Genomic DNA, 20000 nt, shown 5'->3' with positions numbered 1-20000 from the left:
GGTTGAGAGTTTAAATGCGTTTTGGAGTTAGAAATAGTTTGAAAGCAGAAAACATTGTGCATGTCGGTGTCAGAGCACATTTGGTAGCTCCATGCAGCGATGCACGAATGTGTGGGCAAGTGTACAAAGTCAGATGTGGAACAAATGGCCCAGAGATGTTTCTCGTCATCAGTTGGGCCTGTTTACACAGATCTACATCAATACATGCTGAAGCTACTTCCAATGATCAAATGGCTAAAAACTCTGCATCCTTCTTTTGCTAGGCTGCGCTGGCAGAGAGTAGTTTACCTTTGCTTGGTAACCCCGGATTGATAAATAACGCATCCAGTGGCTTACTACAGGCAGTCCATGAAGACCTCAATGGTTCGCTGGATCACATTGACAGCAATGGAAACAGCAGCCCAGGCTGCTCTCCTCAGCCTCACATGTAAGTGCGCTCAGCATCCTTTATTGACAGAAACTTTGCGTTCCCCTAACATCCTTTCAAATGCATGCAAGAATATTCAGAAACTATTCATGTGGACTGAGAAACAGCTCACATGATGTGAACACTTCCCCTCCCTCCAAACAAATCTCAGTTCACTGCATGATGACAGGAGTGGGCAGTGGGAAAGGCTTGTGTGCTTGCAAAATGTTTCTCTCACATAGAATAGAATGTGAATCCCGTTCTCTGCCCATTGTGGCCTTGGGCTGCAGCCCCGCACACAGCTAGCTGTACTTGGAACATCTCTTTGGTTTAGATTGGACTTGGGGGTATACAACCATGTTTCAGCCTTGAGAAACAAGTTGTTAATGTGATTGCAAAAAATACTGGCGCAACACTGCTCATAATATAGGTGCTTTTATTGCGCCTGTGATCATCATCATTTGAATATTCAGTGCAATGAATTCTACTTCCGATCAAATATCTGGATTCTTTACTGGATTTTCATCTGTTAAGATTGCATAGCAGGAGTAGTTAGAATTAGTAGTAATTTAACTAGACCCACAAGTCCTTATCATGTTTATGGACTGTCACAGAGATACTGCCCATTTATATTACCATAAAATGCAAAGTTTAACTGTTACCCAGAGTTTACATAGAAGCTAGTAAAGTGTAACTTTTTGCCTGTCTTATAAATCAGCGTAATTACATATTCAACTTTAATTACTGGTGTGTCTGTATTGGCAAGGTTTATATGTTATATTTTATGCAAGACTACGATTCCTATTAATATTTAGCAGCTAACTATATCATTAATTACTCTAAAATCTTTCCCCCACCATCTTTTTAATGCAGCTCAGAGAGTGGCAGTATTAAAAATTGATGTATTGTGGATTTCAGAAATGTGTATGAGGCCTAAGAAATGCCTGGCCTTAATCAGGGGTGTCAAACGGGGCATTTTTTTGTTTAGTAAATAGTAAAACATGTACCTTGGAGGTATCATTTCCCAGGTTATTTATATAATAATTAGAGAAGTGACATCTAAGTAGACATAGATGTAGAATGATTCTTTTTAATGTACAATTATGTCCTTAGTTAATGATAATATCCTTGTATTTAAAATGTTGCACTCAGTGTGTCCTTATTATTTAATTTTCTCTTTCATATTTCCCATATTTATTATACATGTAATGCTGGAATAGTAATTTCAAGTCAAACACTATAGGTTTTTCCCCCTAGTATGTTATCAGAGATGTTCATTTTGATTTGCCTTTGTACACTTAGAGATTTCCAAGTGGTTTTGCTTCCTGGTTTATTTCTCTTGCAAGGCCTGTAAATATATTATCTGACAGATATATTTATATCTTGAAGATCATCTGCCTAATTGCTTTATTTGCCATTTATTGTATCACCTTGTGAGGTGGGGAGGGGGGACTATAGGCACACACTACTGAGCAAGACCATTAATGTGCTTTAGCGAGTTCCAAACCATTACTTTTTTTCAAAATGGAAAAATTTGTCTTTTGGAAGTGTCTTTAGATGTATTAAATAATACAAAAGAAGTAATAAAACTTGAAGTAGAAAGAACATGAATATAAGCTCTGGAGAGCAACAGTACTCTAAAACAAGTAAAGTGAGCCATCAGACAAAAGTTTTTATATCCCGTGCTGTATGCTATCAACCATGCATTGGGTAGCTTCAGGCCTTTTACTTGTAGCATTTCTCCTGAGTATGCTAATGCTCTCTTTCTGTCTAAAATGCCAAGACAATAAAACTTTAAAGAGCAAACAAGAATTAGATCATGTGTATTAAAAACAGCTATTTCAAAGAAATGAATGACATTTGCTATTTAGAGTTGTTTGGTAACAGGGTAGCAGATCTCTTTCTTTCTCTGTCTCTCTTTCTCTTCCTGTATGTGCACTGAGCAGTATATGCTGATTGTACATAGGATATACTGCGTGTACAGTGTACATTCAACCAGCACGCACAACTCTGTACGCCGTGGCAAGTGGTATTTGCATGCTACAAAGTGCATAGATATGTTAATGATGGAAGCTGAGTGCAGATTATACAAATGATTTCAGTGTGAGAGATGAACAACTGTGTGGAAGGAGCTACAAAATCTAAGTATCAAAATTGGGGGAGAAGATAGCATGTCCCAAGGCTTACTTCACTAGCATGCAGCTGCTTAGGATAGGCTGTGGTAGCAGTACCCCAGTGCAGCATAACTGAACTTGTTATAGCATCAATATTTCAATGATAATGTGTTAGTACTACAGAGCAGATACGCTGTCACACACTGAGATCAAGGTGCCAGATAGGCAGCCATAATTCATAAAGTTAGTCATGGAACATTTGCCAAATAGTTAGATGTTGTAGGGCCTACATCAAGATCCCAGTCTTCCTGGTTTGAATGGGTAAGTTATTTAGAAACACACCAATTAGGCAGTCAGATAACCAACCTCGAATAAATTTGTAATGAATGAGAATTAAGATAAAATAAAACTTCTGCGTAAAAGCAGAAGCAGTCAAGGCTTACAAAGTCCTTGCTCTTAAAATTTAATTGATCACTAGCTCTAGAGTCTTCATGTAGGCTGAGAGTCCTCTTATTCAGAGTGAAACTACACAGGATGTGGAAGTTCAGTGGTCGAACTCCCAATAATTCTATATTTACAACAAGCACCCAATTTAAATAGGGGCTGAAGCATGGAGGTAGATCTACCACTTTGTCCTGGCACCAGTTTCCCAATTTAAATCACTCACCCCAGATTGCTCTTAGCCAAGCAGAGCAAAGCTTACTTAATACAAGACTGTTTCCCCTCTCTGTAATTCATGAAAACTTCAGAGAGCACATGGGCTCATGACCATGATGCACAAGCAAAGGATTAAATCTCCTCATCCCAAGTGCACCATGGCACTAATCCAAACTGGGGCCCTCACAATCTGCTTTTTGTAAAATAAAAGCACACATTAGGAGTTTGAATCATGGATCTCCCACCTCACATATGGTTTAACTCTCAGGTTTTCTCGGCAAAGGTCAAGTTGTATTTAGGTTTACTTTCAGGTCATATGATCATATGCTGATTGGTCTATTACCAGACTGTGGCGTTTGTTGCAGAAATCTACCTAGGAGCCAATCTCACAGGAAGCTAACATGAGAAGCAGCTCCTGTGTGAGATGGGATAATTTTAATATGGCTTTGTTGACTTGCTTAAAACTGCAGTCTCCAATTCCTTTCCTTGAAGCCCAGGTGTTTGTTGGTACCTAGTATAGAAGACAATGTACTCTGTTCATGCACAGAGGCAGTGTTTTCCTCGCATGTTCCTTCTAGGCATTAATCAAAGTGGCTGTCAAATCAATCAAAGTGAGGTGTGTCCTAGAATGTGTCATGAAATCAAATTTTGCTATGCTTCCTATCTGGTGAGGGACCATTGCTTGTCCAAAGCTCAGAAGGGCTTTTTAAGAGAATTCAGCTGAAGCGACAAATTTCTGAACTCAAGATCCATGCTGCCTTCTCCTCCATTTCCCTGACTTCTGATTTCGTAAACTAATGCCTCATTGTCACATTACAAGTAGAAATAGTACAGTGCAGGTTGCTCTGCCATTTGTGAATTGATGACAGTGGACCATTTTTCACATAAGCTCTAAACAATGGTTTAGCACTGTGTCCACAAGCTGGAATCAGCCCAAGCAAGATTTGGGCTTGCATGGTCCTCCTCCTTCAAGCAGCCTTTAGGTTCATTTTCATTTCCTTGATCCCAGCTTGTCATCCCATGTAAACCAGGAATCATAGTTTATAAGGCACTCTGGTCAGTTTCAGAACAGTCCGGCATCAAACCATAGGTTAGGAAGCTGACATGTTAAACTAATCAGAGTTCATTATAATCCACAATCTTTGGTTCTGAATAAACCATTCCTCCGTCCCCACAAGCCCACATCTTGCATGAGCTTGTTCCAGCCTATGTACACGATGCTGAACCATGTTACTGTGTTATGTGTAAACTTGACTATTGATTGCTGCCATGTTGTGACGCCCAAAACTGATCTTCTAGGAAACCTTACACCCACGTGGTTGCAGCAGCCACAGTGATGAGCAGCAACATTGTTTTCTAATATTAACTTTCCTTGGAAGCATTCTGCTGCATAAGCGATATCAATTTGCACGAAGGACAAAAGCATTTCCCCCTTTGAGTTAAAAAAGAAAGCTAATGGGAACATAGCTCAATATCATCCACTTTGACTGGCACACGATCTTTAGGTTTGTTCACATCCACATTAAAGAACTAGAGACAGGAGTACTTCACACGTGTGTTAATCGCTGATTAATCATCAGGCATAGACTTGCATCTGTGAATGAATGGGCCATGGCAGAGCAGATGCCAAGGACTGAAGGGGATCCTTGCCTTTGCAGCAAAGCCTGGGTGGGAGACTGCTACTGTCTCACAGTGGGTGAGGTGCTGGGCTGTGTTCCCCCAGAATCTCCCATGGCTGTGAGCCAGAGGTGGGAATGAGGCTTATAAAAGCCCGTGCCCTGCCCAGTCATTCAGCCAGACAGAGCAGAGAAGCAGCATGGTATCACCTTTAAAAAGTGCTTTTCATTTGAGTCGCTGTGAGTCGTCGTGCTAAATGATCAAGGTACAAGGGACCAACTGACCTACATGAATGTGTGAATGAGTGCTACATTTTCAGGGCTTATAGGTGTTAGCCCAGAGCACTAGTGAGGTTTTCTCCCTCACTAGGAACAGTTATGGGGGGGTAGGGGGGAGAGTTGCTATTTTCTGAACTGTTCTCAAAACACCAGCTCAGAAAAGGAACTAGGAGTTGTTTCCTGGAGGTATTTTCTTATAGCCATCCCAGCGCATTACTTGGCCCATACACACTACAATCCTTGTATTCAGCTTCATTTTAAAATATTGGAATTAGTTGAAGCTGTGTGTGCACCCATGGTCTCTTGTGATAACAGTATTTGCTGCAGAGGTTACATTTGAGTTTAGCAAAAGTGCACAGAGGAAGAAAGCAAATAAGGATGGAAGCTCATCTGAAAGATGAGCATATGCGAGCTCAGTCAGTCTTTCGTCCTCCAATTCTGCACTATGCAAGAAAGGGGAGTTTCAGCTCTGCATCGCTTCAGTCATCCTTTTCCACCTTTTGTATTCTGCTGTCTTTCCCAACCCCTATCCTCTTTACCTTTCCAACTTTTGCCCAGCCTGGGTCTTTCTTCTCCTTCTCCTTCTTTGCAGTTTGATCTGCATAAACATCAAACTTTTTATATTTTCAAACTTTTTTTTATTCTTTAAATTTTGTTCCCAAAGGCAAGTGTGATTATTCTGCTCTAAGGTCTGTTTGAGGTGCTTCAATTTGAAACCAGTCCATTGTCAGATTGTTCCCATATCTGATTATTCCAGTCCCCTACTGTTATGCTTTCACACTACTTACAGTAGGTTACCTATCATTCCAGTTTCAATCCCTTTCATTCCCTTGTGTTTTTAACTTCATACCATTCCTGTACCCCTGTCTTTGCATTTTTTGTATTTCTGCTTTTTGTCCCACCTCATGATGCATCTCAATTTACTTTGGAGGCTCTTCTGTTGTAGGAGGCTTCTATGATGCAAAGTCCTTGTTCACTGAGTGAAATTTGCACACAGCATATTCTAAAATAAATCAAATGCTTAAAGCTGCACCAAGCTTTGGGAGAATGATTGAGAATCATTTAATTGAGTCAGTGATGATACCACTGCTGTAGCATTTTGTGAAATACATCACGCATAAGCACCATTTAATGTCTTTGTTGTAATATATTAAGGTATCTTGAAAATGTTGTGTTATGTTGCAGTCTTAAAAAGGCCAGGAAAATAATTGAAAATATTACCTACAGTTGGAGATGGGAAAGAAATGTTGTGCCTTTTGTATTTTAATGAGGACCTACTTAATTCTGCAATTTTTTGAAGCAAGACGCAAACTGAAATACAGCTGTCATTTGAAATTTGAGATTCTCCGAATTTTGCAAGACATTACTTTTATCAAAAAAAGCATGTGCACACATGTATATTAGAGGGAAATGTGCATAAAATGCAAAATTGCAAAGAAAAATAGGTGTGTGCTAGGAGAAATATGTCCTAAAATGTTAAAAACAAATTGCAAATTGACGGGAACATGAGGCAAACTAAACTTAACATTGAAAAATGAGAAACTGAAATTGGCAATTTTGTCCCTCTGTCCCGATATTGTTATATATTTTGTTTACTTTCTTGCTGGCTTTAGTTTAGCGTAGAAGATTGCTACTTGTGGACTTCATAAGATGCTGAAGCTTTGTATCTGACCTTTTGTATCATCAGATTCACATGTAGGCTCTATCTGTCTGAATGAACGTTTCAGGTTTTAGGAGCACCACCTGGCATTTCAAATTGACAAGCCAATTGAGCAAAAGGTAGCACTCCACCTTCTTGTTGTATTTAGATTTTTAATATTTATAGTGATGTTGTGGACCATGTTGAAATAAGTATTGAGGAGTGTATGTGTCTGGAAGTGGGAGGATCTAGACAGCTCCGTGCATGTGGGTAGTAAAAGAACAAATAAATTTGCTGTGGAATTAAAATGTTTTCTGTACCGTAACAGATACCGTTCACAAGTAACATCTCCCCTCCTCCAACTCCCCAAAACACACATTCTCCTGTTCTCCTCTATATTCACTTCATATTGTTTCACTTCACATTTCAGATCTAGCCTCTTGTATTTTGCTTCCCTGCTCATCAACTCCCTGATCTTTCTAGCCTTATATGCTGTTGCGCTCAGCAGCCACTGCAGCCCTTTATCATTTCCTCTTTAGTTGTTTAAATGTTACATTCCTTTGATCGAACAGTTGATGTTCCTTTTTTATATAATATTCTAACCCCCATTTGTTGCACTTTCACAATTCTTTCTACTTCCTCCTAACAAAAAGATCACTCTAGAGATAGAGTGCCTGCAGCTGTCTTATGCTGAAAAGTGTCATATCCCCATAGTATGGATTGTAGAAGTTTGCAGGATCCTTTGGGGTTTTGTGGGATCTATATAGAAGCAAAATGCATGGATGCTTTGTTGAAAACTTTATTCCGTTCTCTTTTGAATTCTCCACAATTGGATGTTTGTAGAGGCAGATTAATAATTCTCAGACCCCTGGGCCACAGCCACACACACACAAGCTCAGATGCTAATTGCTTGAATTTTAACTATTGTAGTTAAGTTTGTAACTGTATGTGACAAAAAAAATTCCTACAAACGGAAAGATATGAGCCCATTTTGAAATTCACAGCCTCTAACCAGCAGAACAAAAGCCAAAATATTATTGCAGTAGCACTGGAAAGTTTACAGGGCAGAAACAACACATCATATTGTTCATAAACATATAAAGACAATGTTCACACACAAAAGCTCATCACTTGATGAGTGCAACATTAAATCATGATTTAAATGAGTGAATGAGCCTAGGCATCATAGGTACAACACCACAGATAGAATTTCAGTATCACCTCTGCAGTGGGTTCAATTCACAGTCAGCTGCCAATCATCAAGAAATGGTTCATGCATGCATGGGCGTAGCTTCATAGCGGCAGCATCAAGTGGTGGCCTACATGTGTGCATGAGCTATCATTTCATAGGCCTAACATGAAATACAACTTTCACATTTCTCCCATTATCTCAAACACAGTGCTTTATCAATTGAATCAGTTCACATATTCATTAGTGTAAAAAAACAACTAGACATAACCAAGCAGTGAACATAAATGCTTGATCCAGCTCCTGGTGATTAGCGCCAAAACAACAATGAATCGGAAACTTGCCATAAGAGTAGTAGTAGTAGACTTCATTTGCGTAGCCGACAGGCCATAGCATCAATGGACAAACACCAACAAAAATACATTACAAATATTTGTAATGCCATAAGAGGTTGGTGTGAAATGCAGGAGCCGTGGTTCTGCCAGAAGGACCGTTGCAAATGCATGGAATCACAACAGGAGGAGAGAAATGGATGAACTGGAACAGTTTTTAGTGTGTAAGAGAATGAGATCAAAATAAAGGCAATGGGAGCTGGACAACTAAAACAGCCATTCAAACACAATTTCTGATAGTCCATTTCAGTTGTTCATTTGTGTGTATTGGGTGGGGCGGAAAAAAGTGGTTGTTGGCAGGATTTTTCAGAGAATTGTGTGTTTAAATGTGGCCTGTTGTAATTTAATAGGTTATATTTAGTAGGTCAGCCTCTGAGGGATTCGGGTGGTGCTGTGGGTTAAACCACAGAGCCTAGGACTTGCTGATCAGAAGGTCGGCGGTTTGAATCCCCGCGACGGGGTGAGCTCCCGTTGCTCAGTCCCTGCTTCTGCCAACCTAGCAGTTCGAAAGCATGTCAAAGTGCAAGTAGATAAAGCGCCGCAACCCCAGAGTTGGTCATGACTGGACCTAATGGTCAGGGGTCCCTTTACCTTTACCTAATAGGTTAGCCTACTTTTGAGATGCTTGTTTTTGGTTTGGTATTCAAATCAATACTGAACAATTCACAAGACAAAAGAGGTAACACAGTGGAGAGTGAGGAGGTGTTCATCACTGGTAATTAATTTAAATCACACAAGCTTCTTTTTTCTTAAAATCTATTATACACTTAAACTCAGGCATAAATACTGCTGAAAGTAATGTATAACAGTTCTAGTTCACCAAACCATGGTTTGTTGGAGCTACAATAAGTCATATGCCCACCCACTGCCTCCTCCCCTCTTTTGCATCAGTACTTCCTAGTTCCTCAAACAAGTTTCCCATGGCATCTGAACCAGAAAACTGTGGCTTGAACAATCCATAGAAACCAGAATCAAACTGATACTCTGTTTTGCAGGGATCATTCATTCCTAGTTTGTACATCATGAGAAATTCTTGTTAAGAAACCAAGCCACATTGAAAAAAGGTGCAAGAGATTAGAGGATCGAACACACAGGCACACAGCCCATTCTTGGTTGTTCAGATCACAGTTTGTTGGACCGGAAATTGTGGCATTTGAACGGAGCCTAAATGTCATCCTTTGGAGATGAGCCTTGAGCTCTCCTAAGGCACTCCTGCTTTATTAGATAAAATTTGGTCTTTGTTTTGTGTTCCACAGCGAGTCAAAGCTGGTTTTGAGTCTAGCCATTCTGAATTCACATTTTAGCTACATGTATTGACTTCACGTCTTTTCTAGTCCATGTGTGATCTTTTGTAGAAAATGTTCAGTTATTGGGATACTATCCACAGTTCCATAGGGTTTGGGGGCACACCAACACATCTACAATGGTTTGGCACTGCGGATTTCTTTCCTTTACGTTCATACTTTTCACAATGCTTCCTTGTGTCCTTCTGCAGCCCAACTGATACAGCGTTCTAAAGGGTATATCCCTTATTCAGTATAGTTCTCAAATCTCACTTCCACCATCCGGAGCACACTTTATGTCTATACAAGTGATCATTTCAAGGATATTTTGGTTTTCCTGCAATCCCATTAACCCTCTTTGGTTGTTCTGTTTAATCCCTGGCAATCTACAAGGCATCTGACTCTTTTGCAGCTTTCCTGCTCCTCTTGAAAGAATTTTAGGTTATCTTTCTTCTTCCTCTGTTTTCTGCCATGTTCAAAGCAGCCCACAGGCCCCTTTCTGATTCATCCCCCCAGAGTAAAGAACAAGTGTTTCTACAAAACATGACCTCTTTTAATATGAAAATTGAACATTTCATGACCTTTGTCCAACTGCCAAATTAACTATATTGGAAATCTGCAGGGTATTTATATAAGCCAAACTGGAAAATACTTTCTCTTCAGTGACAATATTTTAGAGTGCTAGCTATGTAAGAGGTTTTGAGGTGGAAATTACTAACTTTCAATTGTATCCCTATTCATGAGTACCAAGTCTCAATATTACCTGCTGCATTCCAAACAAATCAAATCTAGAGAATAAAGGTCAAGTAGTATATTGCATCTCCTGGGACAGGTACTCTTTAGTTGCCTTTTTCATCCTCCGTTCTTCTGTATCACCCTTTTTTCATTGCTTGTCTCTCACTGTTTTCTTTATGGTCATACAATTCCTTCAGTACAAACAGTCAGAGAAGGCAAATTTCACTCAAGCAGTTCTTGTTTACATAACAGATGTACATCACCACACAGACAAAGCCTGTCTGCCAACCTTAATGTTAGACCTGGGGGCCGAAACAATTCCAAAGCTTCACATTTGAAATGCATAACTTTGCAGCATTGTACTTTGTTTCAGTTGCTGTTGTTTCAAATGTGGAAATACTGTCTTGAAAATGTGTGTTTCTGAAACTTAAAAAATTGAAAGACATAGGCCTGGTTCAGACTGTGGTTTTATGGAGCAGAAATGTGTCTACACCCTGTTCCATTTCCTTCCTCCTTCACACAGCTGTGGGACCAGTGAATATCGTATAGATTACTGTGTTTGAGTTTTTCTTAAATTCCAAAGTGGGTAAGTTTTGACACACATCCAGCATATAGCAACTGTACCTAAATATCAAGCAAATCTTCTATTTTATATTCCAGTCTGTGGTATTGATCAGAAAAAAAATATAAGCACAGCTTTTCTTAACCCAATCATTATTACTTGGGGACTCCTTTGTAATGGATGCCTCTTGTCGTCCATTTTACTTCTAAGTTGATTTGAGTTCAGAGAAACATTTTGAAAACCTATAGGAACAATGTATTTCATTTGAATTCACCCTGCCCTATCCTGAAGGCCCAGAATATTTTGAAAACCATTGGCATAAAAGTGTACTCAAAGGCTGCCAACCTTTGTGTGCTAACTTGGGAGTCAGTCCCATTGAATTCATTGTGCCTTAAATTCCAAGTAAGCATGCATAACGTAGCTGCAAAAAAATATAGCCTATAAAATGCTAATACAAAACATCACACAGTTCCAACACATTAAAATCCTCCCTAAATCTTCTCCTTCCACCTGCAATTTCCCCATTTTCAGATAATCGAAGTCTCTCTCATTTGGGTCACCTTCTGTGGATGGGCTGAAATACCTTCTTCCAAAAGGAGGCACTCAGTTCACATGCAAGGCCCCTCAAAAAGAGCATTAGATAGATAACAAAATATTGAATTTGTTTGACAAGTATTAAAATGTATAAGATTCCAGCACTTCCGTGTGGATTGTTACATCCAGCTGTTCTTATGAAATATTATGCCTCTGAGATCTGAAGCCTTCAAACCTGCCGGTCAACATATGTTTAAATCCAGCAATTCTGACAATCCATGGTGGATAATTTATCAAAATGTGCAACGATCCTCTTGGGCTAACCCCCTTCCATTATGGGTTGAAATCTAGCCTTTTGAGTGACCGTTTGTCTTCCGTGATGTTGGAGAAGGAGACAGCTCCTTTTGTCTTTTTCAAGGGCTCTGCTTTACGCAACTACAGGCCATATGCTACACCATTCTTCTTTACAGGCTGCTTCATTGTTTCTGTGGCAGCCAAGATCTAATGCACATCTGAAGCCTGAAAAGGTCTGGAGCATATGCCAAACACTTAGCCACAGGTCCCTAACAGTTCCACTTGAGTGGAGAGACGTGTCTCCACATTTCTCACACATGTCACACGAAACACAGCTGGAGTATCAGTGGGTTAGATACTGTTGACAAGTAGAATTCTGGGCTGTTGCATGAAGTTTGAAACAGCTTCAGAACTTAGCAGATTTGCAGAAAGTCACTGGTGCCATGTCCAACTGCTTCAGGGTTCTAAAAGGCATGGGGAGTCTGCAGGAGTAGGAAAGGCTCTGCACTCAAGGCCTCTCCTCCTCCCAAAGGGGAGGAGTTGTGAGTGGGAGCAGCTTTCCGCAGCGGCAGGGAGGCGTATTCGGCACTCTGCTTCTGATTGCCTCTGCTGACGCAGCCAAGCCTTTCAGCCGGCCAATAGGGCCAGCTGGTGGGCAGTTTTAGCTGCATTTAAGCAGCCGTGGCAACGCTCTGTTCCCAGTCGGTTCCTGCTTGCATCAGATCTCCCTCCCTCCCTTTTAGGTCAGCTTCCTTTGCATATTGACCTTGCTATGGACTTTGGTTGGTTGCCTTGGTTGCCCAAGGGGCCTGATAGGAATTTTTTATCCATTTGGCAAATTGGCACCAGCCTCTTGGGTTTTTCGCCTACCTCGTAGCAGCTCGTCACAACTTTCTGGTATTGGCGGTTAGGCATTGGAATAGGTGTGCTGTGTTGGAGGATTGGTTATGGGCCATCATCTACCCCTCCTCTTTTGGGTATTCCGTTAAAGGAATCTGGCAGTCGTGGATCCTGTCCTATGCCCTGCTGGTGGCTAGGGCCATGGCACAACCCCCGGTGACGTCATGGGGAAGCTTCCAGTTCTGTTTGCATCAACAAGCTCCTCCCACTGGTTCTTAACCCTGAAATGACTCCCTGCTGAGTGGGGTGGAGTCATGTATTGCTGTTTTATCCAGTGCCTAAGCCAATACTACTCACATGCTGTAACCAATAAAGTTGTGACCTTATTTTGCCCATTAACCTAAAAATAATGTGTCTTTGTGCCACCTGTGGGTGGCAGGTCCTCAACTCACAAGGTGTTATCCCTTTGACTAATGGAAAATAAGGAAGGCAATGGAGCTAGCATGTTTGCTCCTGCTTTCTTTCATCACACGAGGGATTAAAATACTTCAACAGGGCTAGAACGTTTACAGGATCTCAACTTCAGTACCTGAAAAATTTGAAGAGGGCAGGATTTGTTTATACAGTTTGTTTTTAGCCTCACCAATTTAAAAGGCACTGGTCAAGTTTCAGAATATTTTAAAGATCCTAAGTAACTAGCTAGATTTGAATTAACAAGCAAAACAACTTTAAAAAGCCAGACCACCACCAACATTAAAGGCTGTAACCAAAGTATCCACTAAAATAAATCTGCTCAAGTTCTGAAGCATGTCTAGGGAAAGGATTTTCTAGAGAAATGCTTTTGCATGAATGTGCAGTATTATAACTTGGTACAGTGAGGCTGTTTTCATCTGGGCAGACCAGGATCTCCATGCACACTGCCCAGGCTTGCGCTCCGGAGAGGTCGCTTTGGTGATGACAATGCAGGAGGCAGCAGTTTCGAGTCTCTGCAGCCACAGCAGGCACTGTGATTCTCCAGCAGTTTGACTTTACAGTCCTTTGTCTCTCAAGACACATGGATGCCAAAAACCGGTGATGATACTGTGGCCATCAAAGGAAGGTGGTGATCACCCAGTTGAGCACTTTAGAACTGGATACTTTTAGAACAAAAAGCAAAATCCAGTCCTATTTCCTCATGATAGGAATCCCCTAATAGATGTTCCCTGAAGAAAATAATAAAGCTTTTCCTGTTTCACTAGCAGGAAAAGAAAGAAAGGAGGGGTTTTCTTTTTGTTGTTTCTGAAATGCAAGCTATAATTTTGCTCTGCTATAGAAAATGTATTTTTATTCCTCTTGACCATTCTTTATGGGGGGGGGGGCAGTTTAATTAATGAAAAATACTGCACCAAGTCCTCTTTCTTGCTGGTGACACCAGCTCAACAGCATTTAATTAAAGCTCTGTGTGCCTGGGAAATACAGGATCTTGTTTTCATGATAGCAACCCTCACATGCAGAGGTTTAAAAGTGAAATGTACACTTTGAACCTTTTTTCCTTTTTGTTTTGGTTCTGAGATTGTGGAGAACAGGCTTTACCAGCACTGCCAATTTGCTTTTAGCATAGCATCATAGACATGCCAAAGATCTAAGCTTTCAAGGCTCATTGGCAGTCACAGAACAAGCAGAGGTGAATTACTACATGCAGCAGAGCAAATTATGCACAGTGTATGGAATCTGGTATAGCATTGGGCTTTGTGAGAATAAAGGCTCTTATCTGAAGCATGTTTCTAGAACTCATTGCAAAGGAGAAGAAGAAAAAACATGAGAGCATGTGAACTACCTGCTTGGATGATGAGAAACAAACTTGACCTTGTCCAGGTCTTTAAACGGTTAGCAAGCAAGGCATCTGTGCCCTGAACATGTCCCATTCTGCTCCATAACTTTTAACCAGCTGTCTTTTGCCCCTCCTGCTCTTCTTCCTTAGTTGTGCCTCTTCATGCAGGACCTAGCAAGAAAATTCAAAACTACACTAAATTATGCCTAATTTGAACAAGGAATGCTGAAATTTGAGTCCGTTCTGTGCAAAAAAAAATTGTCCCACAAACAGATGAGCTGAAGGGCCGGAAAGGAAGGGTAGCACTGGCAAAATTGTGTCAGGAGTGAGCCAATGATAAGTCACACGTAGTAAGTGAATTTAACTATTAGGGGAAAAAACAGGATCTGTTAGGAGAGCTAGGCCCAGTGAGCACAGCGACTCTTATTCAGTAGGTCTTGTCCCTATGAGGCAGGTGCAAGGACTGAAGGGCCCTGCCTTCCCACAGCTGACTAAGTCTCCTTTCCCCAGGCTTTCCCAAGCAATCAGAGACTGTGCCAGCATGCCCACCTTTACTCTTCATGCCCTTCCTGGTCCTGGGAGACCAGAGGGGAGGGGAGCTTGTCACAGGAGGAAGGGGAGAAACCACCCCCTCTTCACCAGCATGACTTATTTCTGCTTCTTGGCCTCCCTCATCCCACTCTCCTGCTTCCATTTCTGATTCTGGGCTTCTTTCTCCATCCTCACTAAGCCCTGTTACTTTTTCAGCTTCCAACACATCCTCTTCCTTGTCTTCTCCCTCTGACCACTCTGTCGTCCCACTCATTTGCCTGAAGAGGACTAGTCTCGTTGAAGCCCACACATATATTTCTGCAGCAGAGATTCGGAGAAAGTTGACGTGTGAAACTGCCCAAGGGATCACCGTTATTTAGATTTGCCCTGTGATGATGGTTTGACTCGTTGGTCACTTCTCCTATCCTATGCAAGGAAAACAATGTTTTCAAATGTGCTAAATGTTCAGTACCAGTTGGGCTTAGGCACCCTGCTTACCTCTGCATAGCATTAAGAGCTTGAACCTGGGGCAAAAAAATGTCTGGCCCTGGAATATTATTGTGCATAGTTGCTCGGGACTTTTAAGCCCTGATGTCTCATCCTTTGATATCCTAATAACTGCTTGCCCTCAGTAGTGGTTGTTGTTTTTTCTAAGGTGCCTTTCAGAAATTCTTTCACGTTGTTTGGAAAAGCATGAGACAAATAATGCATAAAGATCTCTAGCTGAACTGTAGCGTTGGTGAAATAAGATGCACTCAGGTGTCAAAAACCAATACACTGTGAAATGCTGTTAGACCTGGTTTCGGTAGCATGGTTATTAATGGCATGCTAGGAGCATCTGACATTCCTTGGGATCAAAGGCTTCTTCAGAGTTCATATTTCTATATAAAGCAGAACAATGTGTGTGACTGCCCTTCCCCTCTGTTTTCTTTCGGAGCCAACAGCCTTACAGGGAGGGCAAGTGACAGCACAATAGCCACTACAGTGGGTGGGGGTAGCTCTCATCCTTCATTCTGAATATTTTGCCATATTTGCTTTTGCTCTGCTTCCCAGGGAAGAGGCAGGTTGCCTGAGGTGTCTACAGCTACTGTTGCTTCTGCTGCAGCTGCTTTGCCTCATACAAGACCAGAGCCTTCTGCTCAAAAGAGAATGGGGAGGACTACCGAGTTTAGCCCCCCCCCCCCATAGCTGTCAACTTTTCTCCTTTTTAAAGGGAAATTCCCTTATTCCGAATAGGACTCCTCGCAAGAAAAGGGAAAAGTTGACACTATGCGCCCCGCCCACACTATGCCTCTGCTGAGAGGCATGGCAGAGCTTTTAATGCTGGTGATACGATGTAGTGAATATTAGTTTATGATTTCACTTTTTAGAATCTATCTTATATTGTTTACTTATTTTGTATTTGAGGACAAAGTAGGCCCTGAAAGTTTAGGCCCTTTTTGGTTAGCCAAATCTGGTTGTGCATTTAGTGTGCAGTAAAATGCTGATTTTATCAGCATTTTATGACGCGGGTGGCGCTGTGGGTAAAACCTCAGCACCTAGGACTTGCCGATTGTATGGTCGGCGGTTCGAATCCCCGCGGCGGGGTGAGCTCCCGTGTTTCGGTCCCAGCTCCTGCCCACCTAGCAGTTTGAAAGCACCCTTAAGTGCAAGTAGATAAATAGGTACCGCTTTATAGCGGGAAGGTAAACGGCGTTTCCGTGTGCTACGCTGGTGCTGGCTTGCCAGAGCAGCTTCGTCGGCCGGCCACGTGACCCGGAAGTGTCTCCGGACAGCGCTGGCCCCCGGCCTCTTAAGTGAGTTGGGCACACAACCCTAGAGTCGGACACCACTGGCCCGTACGGGCAGGGGTACCTTTACCTTTTTACCTTTAAAATGCTGATAGCTACCCTGAGTGAAGTACTAGTATGAACACTATTTAGCCCAGTATATATTGAGGGTAACCCAGGACTGAATGAGAAACGAGTTACTGGCTCAACCAGGTCAGCCCCTGGTCTCATGACAAACAGGCTCATACTAGGAAAATCCTCAGATTCAATAACTACAGACCTGTTACATTAAGTTTCCACCAAGCTGTAATATGTTGGAAGGCTAAATACAGGGTTATGTGAAGAAACTGTCCATTTTATCCTCAAAAGGCACTTGGCAGACTGCGTTACAGGTGCTTATTTTCTCTGCTTCGAGAGGTTTCAGTTCTAATTTGGAAGGTGCCCTTTAGATTTGAGATGCAGTCCTGTTTTATAATAACCCTTGTCAGGCTGTGAGTCTAAGCATGCATTTCTGGAAGTATGGCCCATTGAAACTACTGAGACTTAACTTCTTAGTAAATGCTTTAGAACTAAGAGCCCAGTGACACAAAACCTAACTCTAGAACATTATTGATGTTCTCAGTTTTGAATATGCCAGTATAGTATTGGATTCCAGAACATCAAATGCAAACTTTGTTTTGTTTCTAAGTGTTGAAATTAAGCATCTATAACAAACTCTAGAACTTAGGAAATGGCACGATATTAATTTTAAGCATGGGAGCAAGAGTGTCTGATTTAATACTGTTGTCATACTGCCTGTTAGAGACCTATTGCATATACTTCTTAATTCTTGCATGGCCAAGGCATTTAGGGTGCAACTCTTAAAGCACCACTATTCATTTCCATAAGGAAGTTATTCATTATAAGCATGCAAATCCTGACTTTACGTTTGAAAACACAAGACAAAGGCTCAAGGCCACTTACGACATTAAAAACTGGAAGAACGACAATGTTTCAAAGATTTAAAAGGACAAGTGAAACAAGCAAAAATGGAAAAGAAATTGTTTTGCAAAGCATCAGGAAATCATCAGGGAATGGGACAAGATTGAGTCACCCTGGGTTGGGAACTCCACGGCTAAGGCATGGCCACAGGGGAAGGTCTACCCTGCATCCCCACCAGCCATAGCTCAGCTGGTGACAGGATGCAGAGAAATTTAAAGCATTTTAATAGAATTATACAGTCACAACTTCTCCCAAATAAGCCTGGGAACTGTGGTTTGCTGCTCACAGAGCTATAGTTCCCAGCAGACTTAAACTGCAGTCCCCAGGATTCTTTGAATATGCTTTAAATGTTCAGTGTGGATGTGATCTTTAATGATGTGCAGCCTCATGTGGGAGGAGATACTCCTTCAGGTACCCTAGTCTTAAGCTGTTTGAGACTCTTAATAGAGGGAACCAACTGCTTGAATCTAGTTCTGCTGGATCTCTCAGCGGCTTTTGACACCATCAACCATAACATCCTTCTGGACCATCTAGAGGGGCTGGGAGCTAGGGGCACTGTTATACAGTGGTTCCGCTCCTTCCTCCTGGGCCATGTTCAGAAAGTGGTGGTGGGGGATGAGTGTTCAGACCCCTGGGCTTTCACTTGTGGGGTGCCTCAGGGTTCTGTCCTCTGCTCCCTGCTTTTCAACATCTACATGCAGCCACTGAGAGAGAGCATCACGGGGTTTGGGCTGGGTGTTCATCAGTATGCGGATGATACCCAGCTCTACCTCTCTTTCAAATCAGAACCAGTGAAGGCAGTGAAGGTCCTGTGTGAGTGTCTGGAGGCGGTTGGAGGATGGATGGCGGCTAACAGAGGTTGAATCCTGACAATACAGAAGTACTGTTTTTGGACGACAGGAGGCAGGCAGGTGTGGAGGACTCCCTGGTCCTGAATGGGGTAACTGTGCCCATGAAGGACCAGGTGCGCAGCCTGGGAATCATTTTGGACTCACAGCTGTCTATGGAGGCGCAGGTCAATTCTGTGTCCAGGGCAGCTGTTTACCAGCTCCGTCTGGTATGCAGGCTGAGACCCTATCTGCCCACGGACTGTCTCGCCAGAGTGGTGCATGCTCTAGTTAGTGCACTCATGCTCTAGTGGTGCATGAGTAGTCTCTCACTTGGACTACTGTAATGCGCTCTATGTGGGGCTACCTTTGAAGGTGACCCAGAAACTACAACTTATCCAGAATGCGGCAGCTAGACTGGTGACTGGGGGTGGCAGCCAAGACCACAGAACATTGGTCTTGAAAGATCTACATTTGCTCCCAGTACGTTTCTGAGCACAATTCAAAGTGTTGGTGCTGACCTTTAAAGCCCTAAACGGCCTCAGTCCAGTATACCTGAAGGAGCGTCTCCACCCCCATTGTTCTGCCCAGACACTGAGGTCCAGCGCCGAGGGCCTTCTGCCCGTTCCCTCATTGCGAGAAGCCAAGTTACAGGGAACCAGACAGAGGGCCTTCTCCGTAGTGGCACCCGCTCTGTGGATCGCCCTCCCACCAGATGTCAAAGAGAAAAACAACTACCAGACTTTTAGAAGACATCTGAAGGCAGCCCTGTTTAGGGAAGCTTTTAATGTTTAACAGACCATTGTATTTTAATATTTTGTTGGAAGCCACCCAGAGTGGCTGGGGAAACCCAGCCAGATGGGCGGGGGTATAAGTAATAAGTTGTTGATGTTGTTGTTGTTGTTATGTTGAATGGTGGCAGAAAATGGGCTGGAACCAGAGAGCCACATACTCGTAAGAACTGGTGTCTGGTCAACACAGATGGGGTACCTGTAGCCCTCCAGATGTGTTTGGACTACAACTCCAATCATAACTATTGGCTTCATTGGCTAGTGATGGTAACATCTGGAGAACTACAGGTTCCACATCCCTGCTTGCATGTTTTAGCATTTTGCAACAGGTAAGGTTCTTGGGCACATTCAGAGGCAATCCTCAAATAGAGCACATTTCACTAATCCAATCTATATTTAATTAAGTCTTGGGTTACCCTAGGCAGATCTGACCTGTGTAGGAATGGTTACAACTGGTACACCTAAGCTGCACAAAAACGCTCCTGGTCTCAACTGGTCCTTGAAAATCCAGGAGCATTGCCCAACCCAGAAGTAGACCCAAAATGTTCATGCCTTGTACGGAAAACAAATCCACCTATTCAGGACCCTCCCTCCAATTTAACAAACCGTACACTGTTTATATATGCCATATACTGTTTAAACTATACACTTACGATTTTTTAAGAGTTGTTTTTCCATATATAGAGTCCCTTTAGCAGGAGTTGACTTGAATGAGTAATATATACCTTTTCTCATTAATTTTATAATAATA

The 20000-nt window shown here is 42.1% G+C and overlaps 1 protein-coding gene across 27 annotated transcripts in view; it reads left to right on the top strand.

The window, feature by feature from the left end:
* FOXP2 (forkhead box P2) overlaps nucleotides 1–20000 on the top strand; it is a 345911-nt gene that overhangs the window by 318051 nt on the left and 7860 nt on the right. For 21 of the 27 annotated variants that reach the window (XM_083399658.1, XM_083399677.1, XM_083399672.1 and 18 more), the window contains one exon: nucleotides 264–427. In XM_083399658.1, the coding sequence (XP_083255784.1) occupies nucleotides 264–427 (164 nt within the window). Of the gene's footprint in view, nucleotides 1–263; nucleotides 428–6759; nucleotides 6852–20000 lie in introns of all 27 variants that reach the window. The other 6 variants (XR_014502095.1, XR_014502096.1, XR_014502097.1 and 3 more) reach the window with 1 other exon arrangement.

The sequence above is a fragment of the Podarcis tiliguerta genome, assembly GCF_965153285.1.
Source record: "Podarcis tiliguerta genome assembly, chromosome: 10".
In the NCBI taxonomy this organism is placed as follows: domain Eukaryota; kingdom Metazoa; phylum Chordata; class Lepidosauria; order Squamata; family Lacertidae; genus Podarcis; species Podarcis tiliguerta.
The sequence above is the reverse complement of the archived record's forward strand: the minus strand, read 5'-3'. Positions and strand labels throughout refer to the sequence as shown.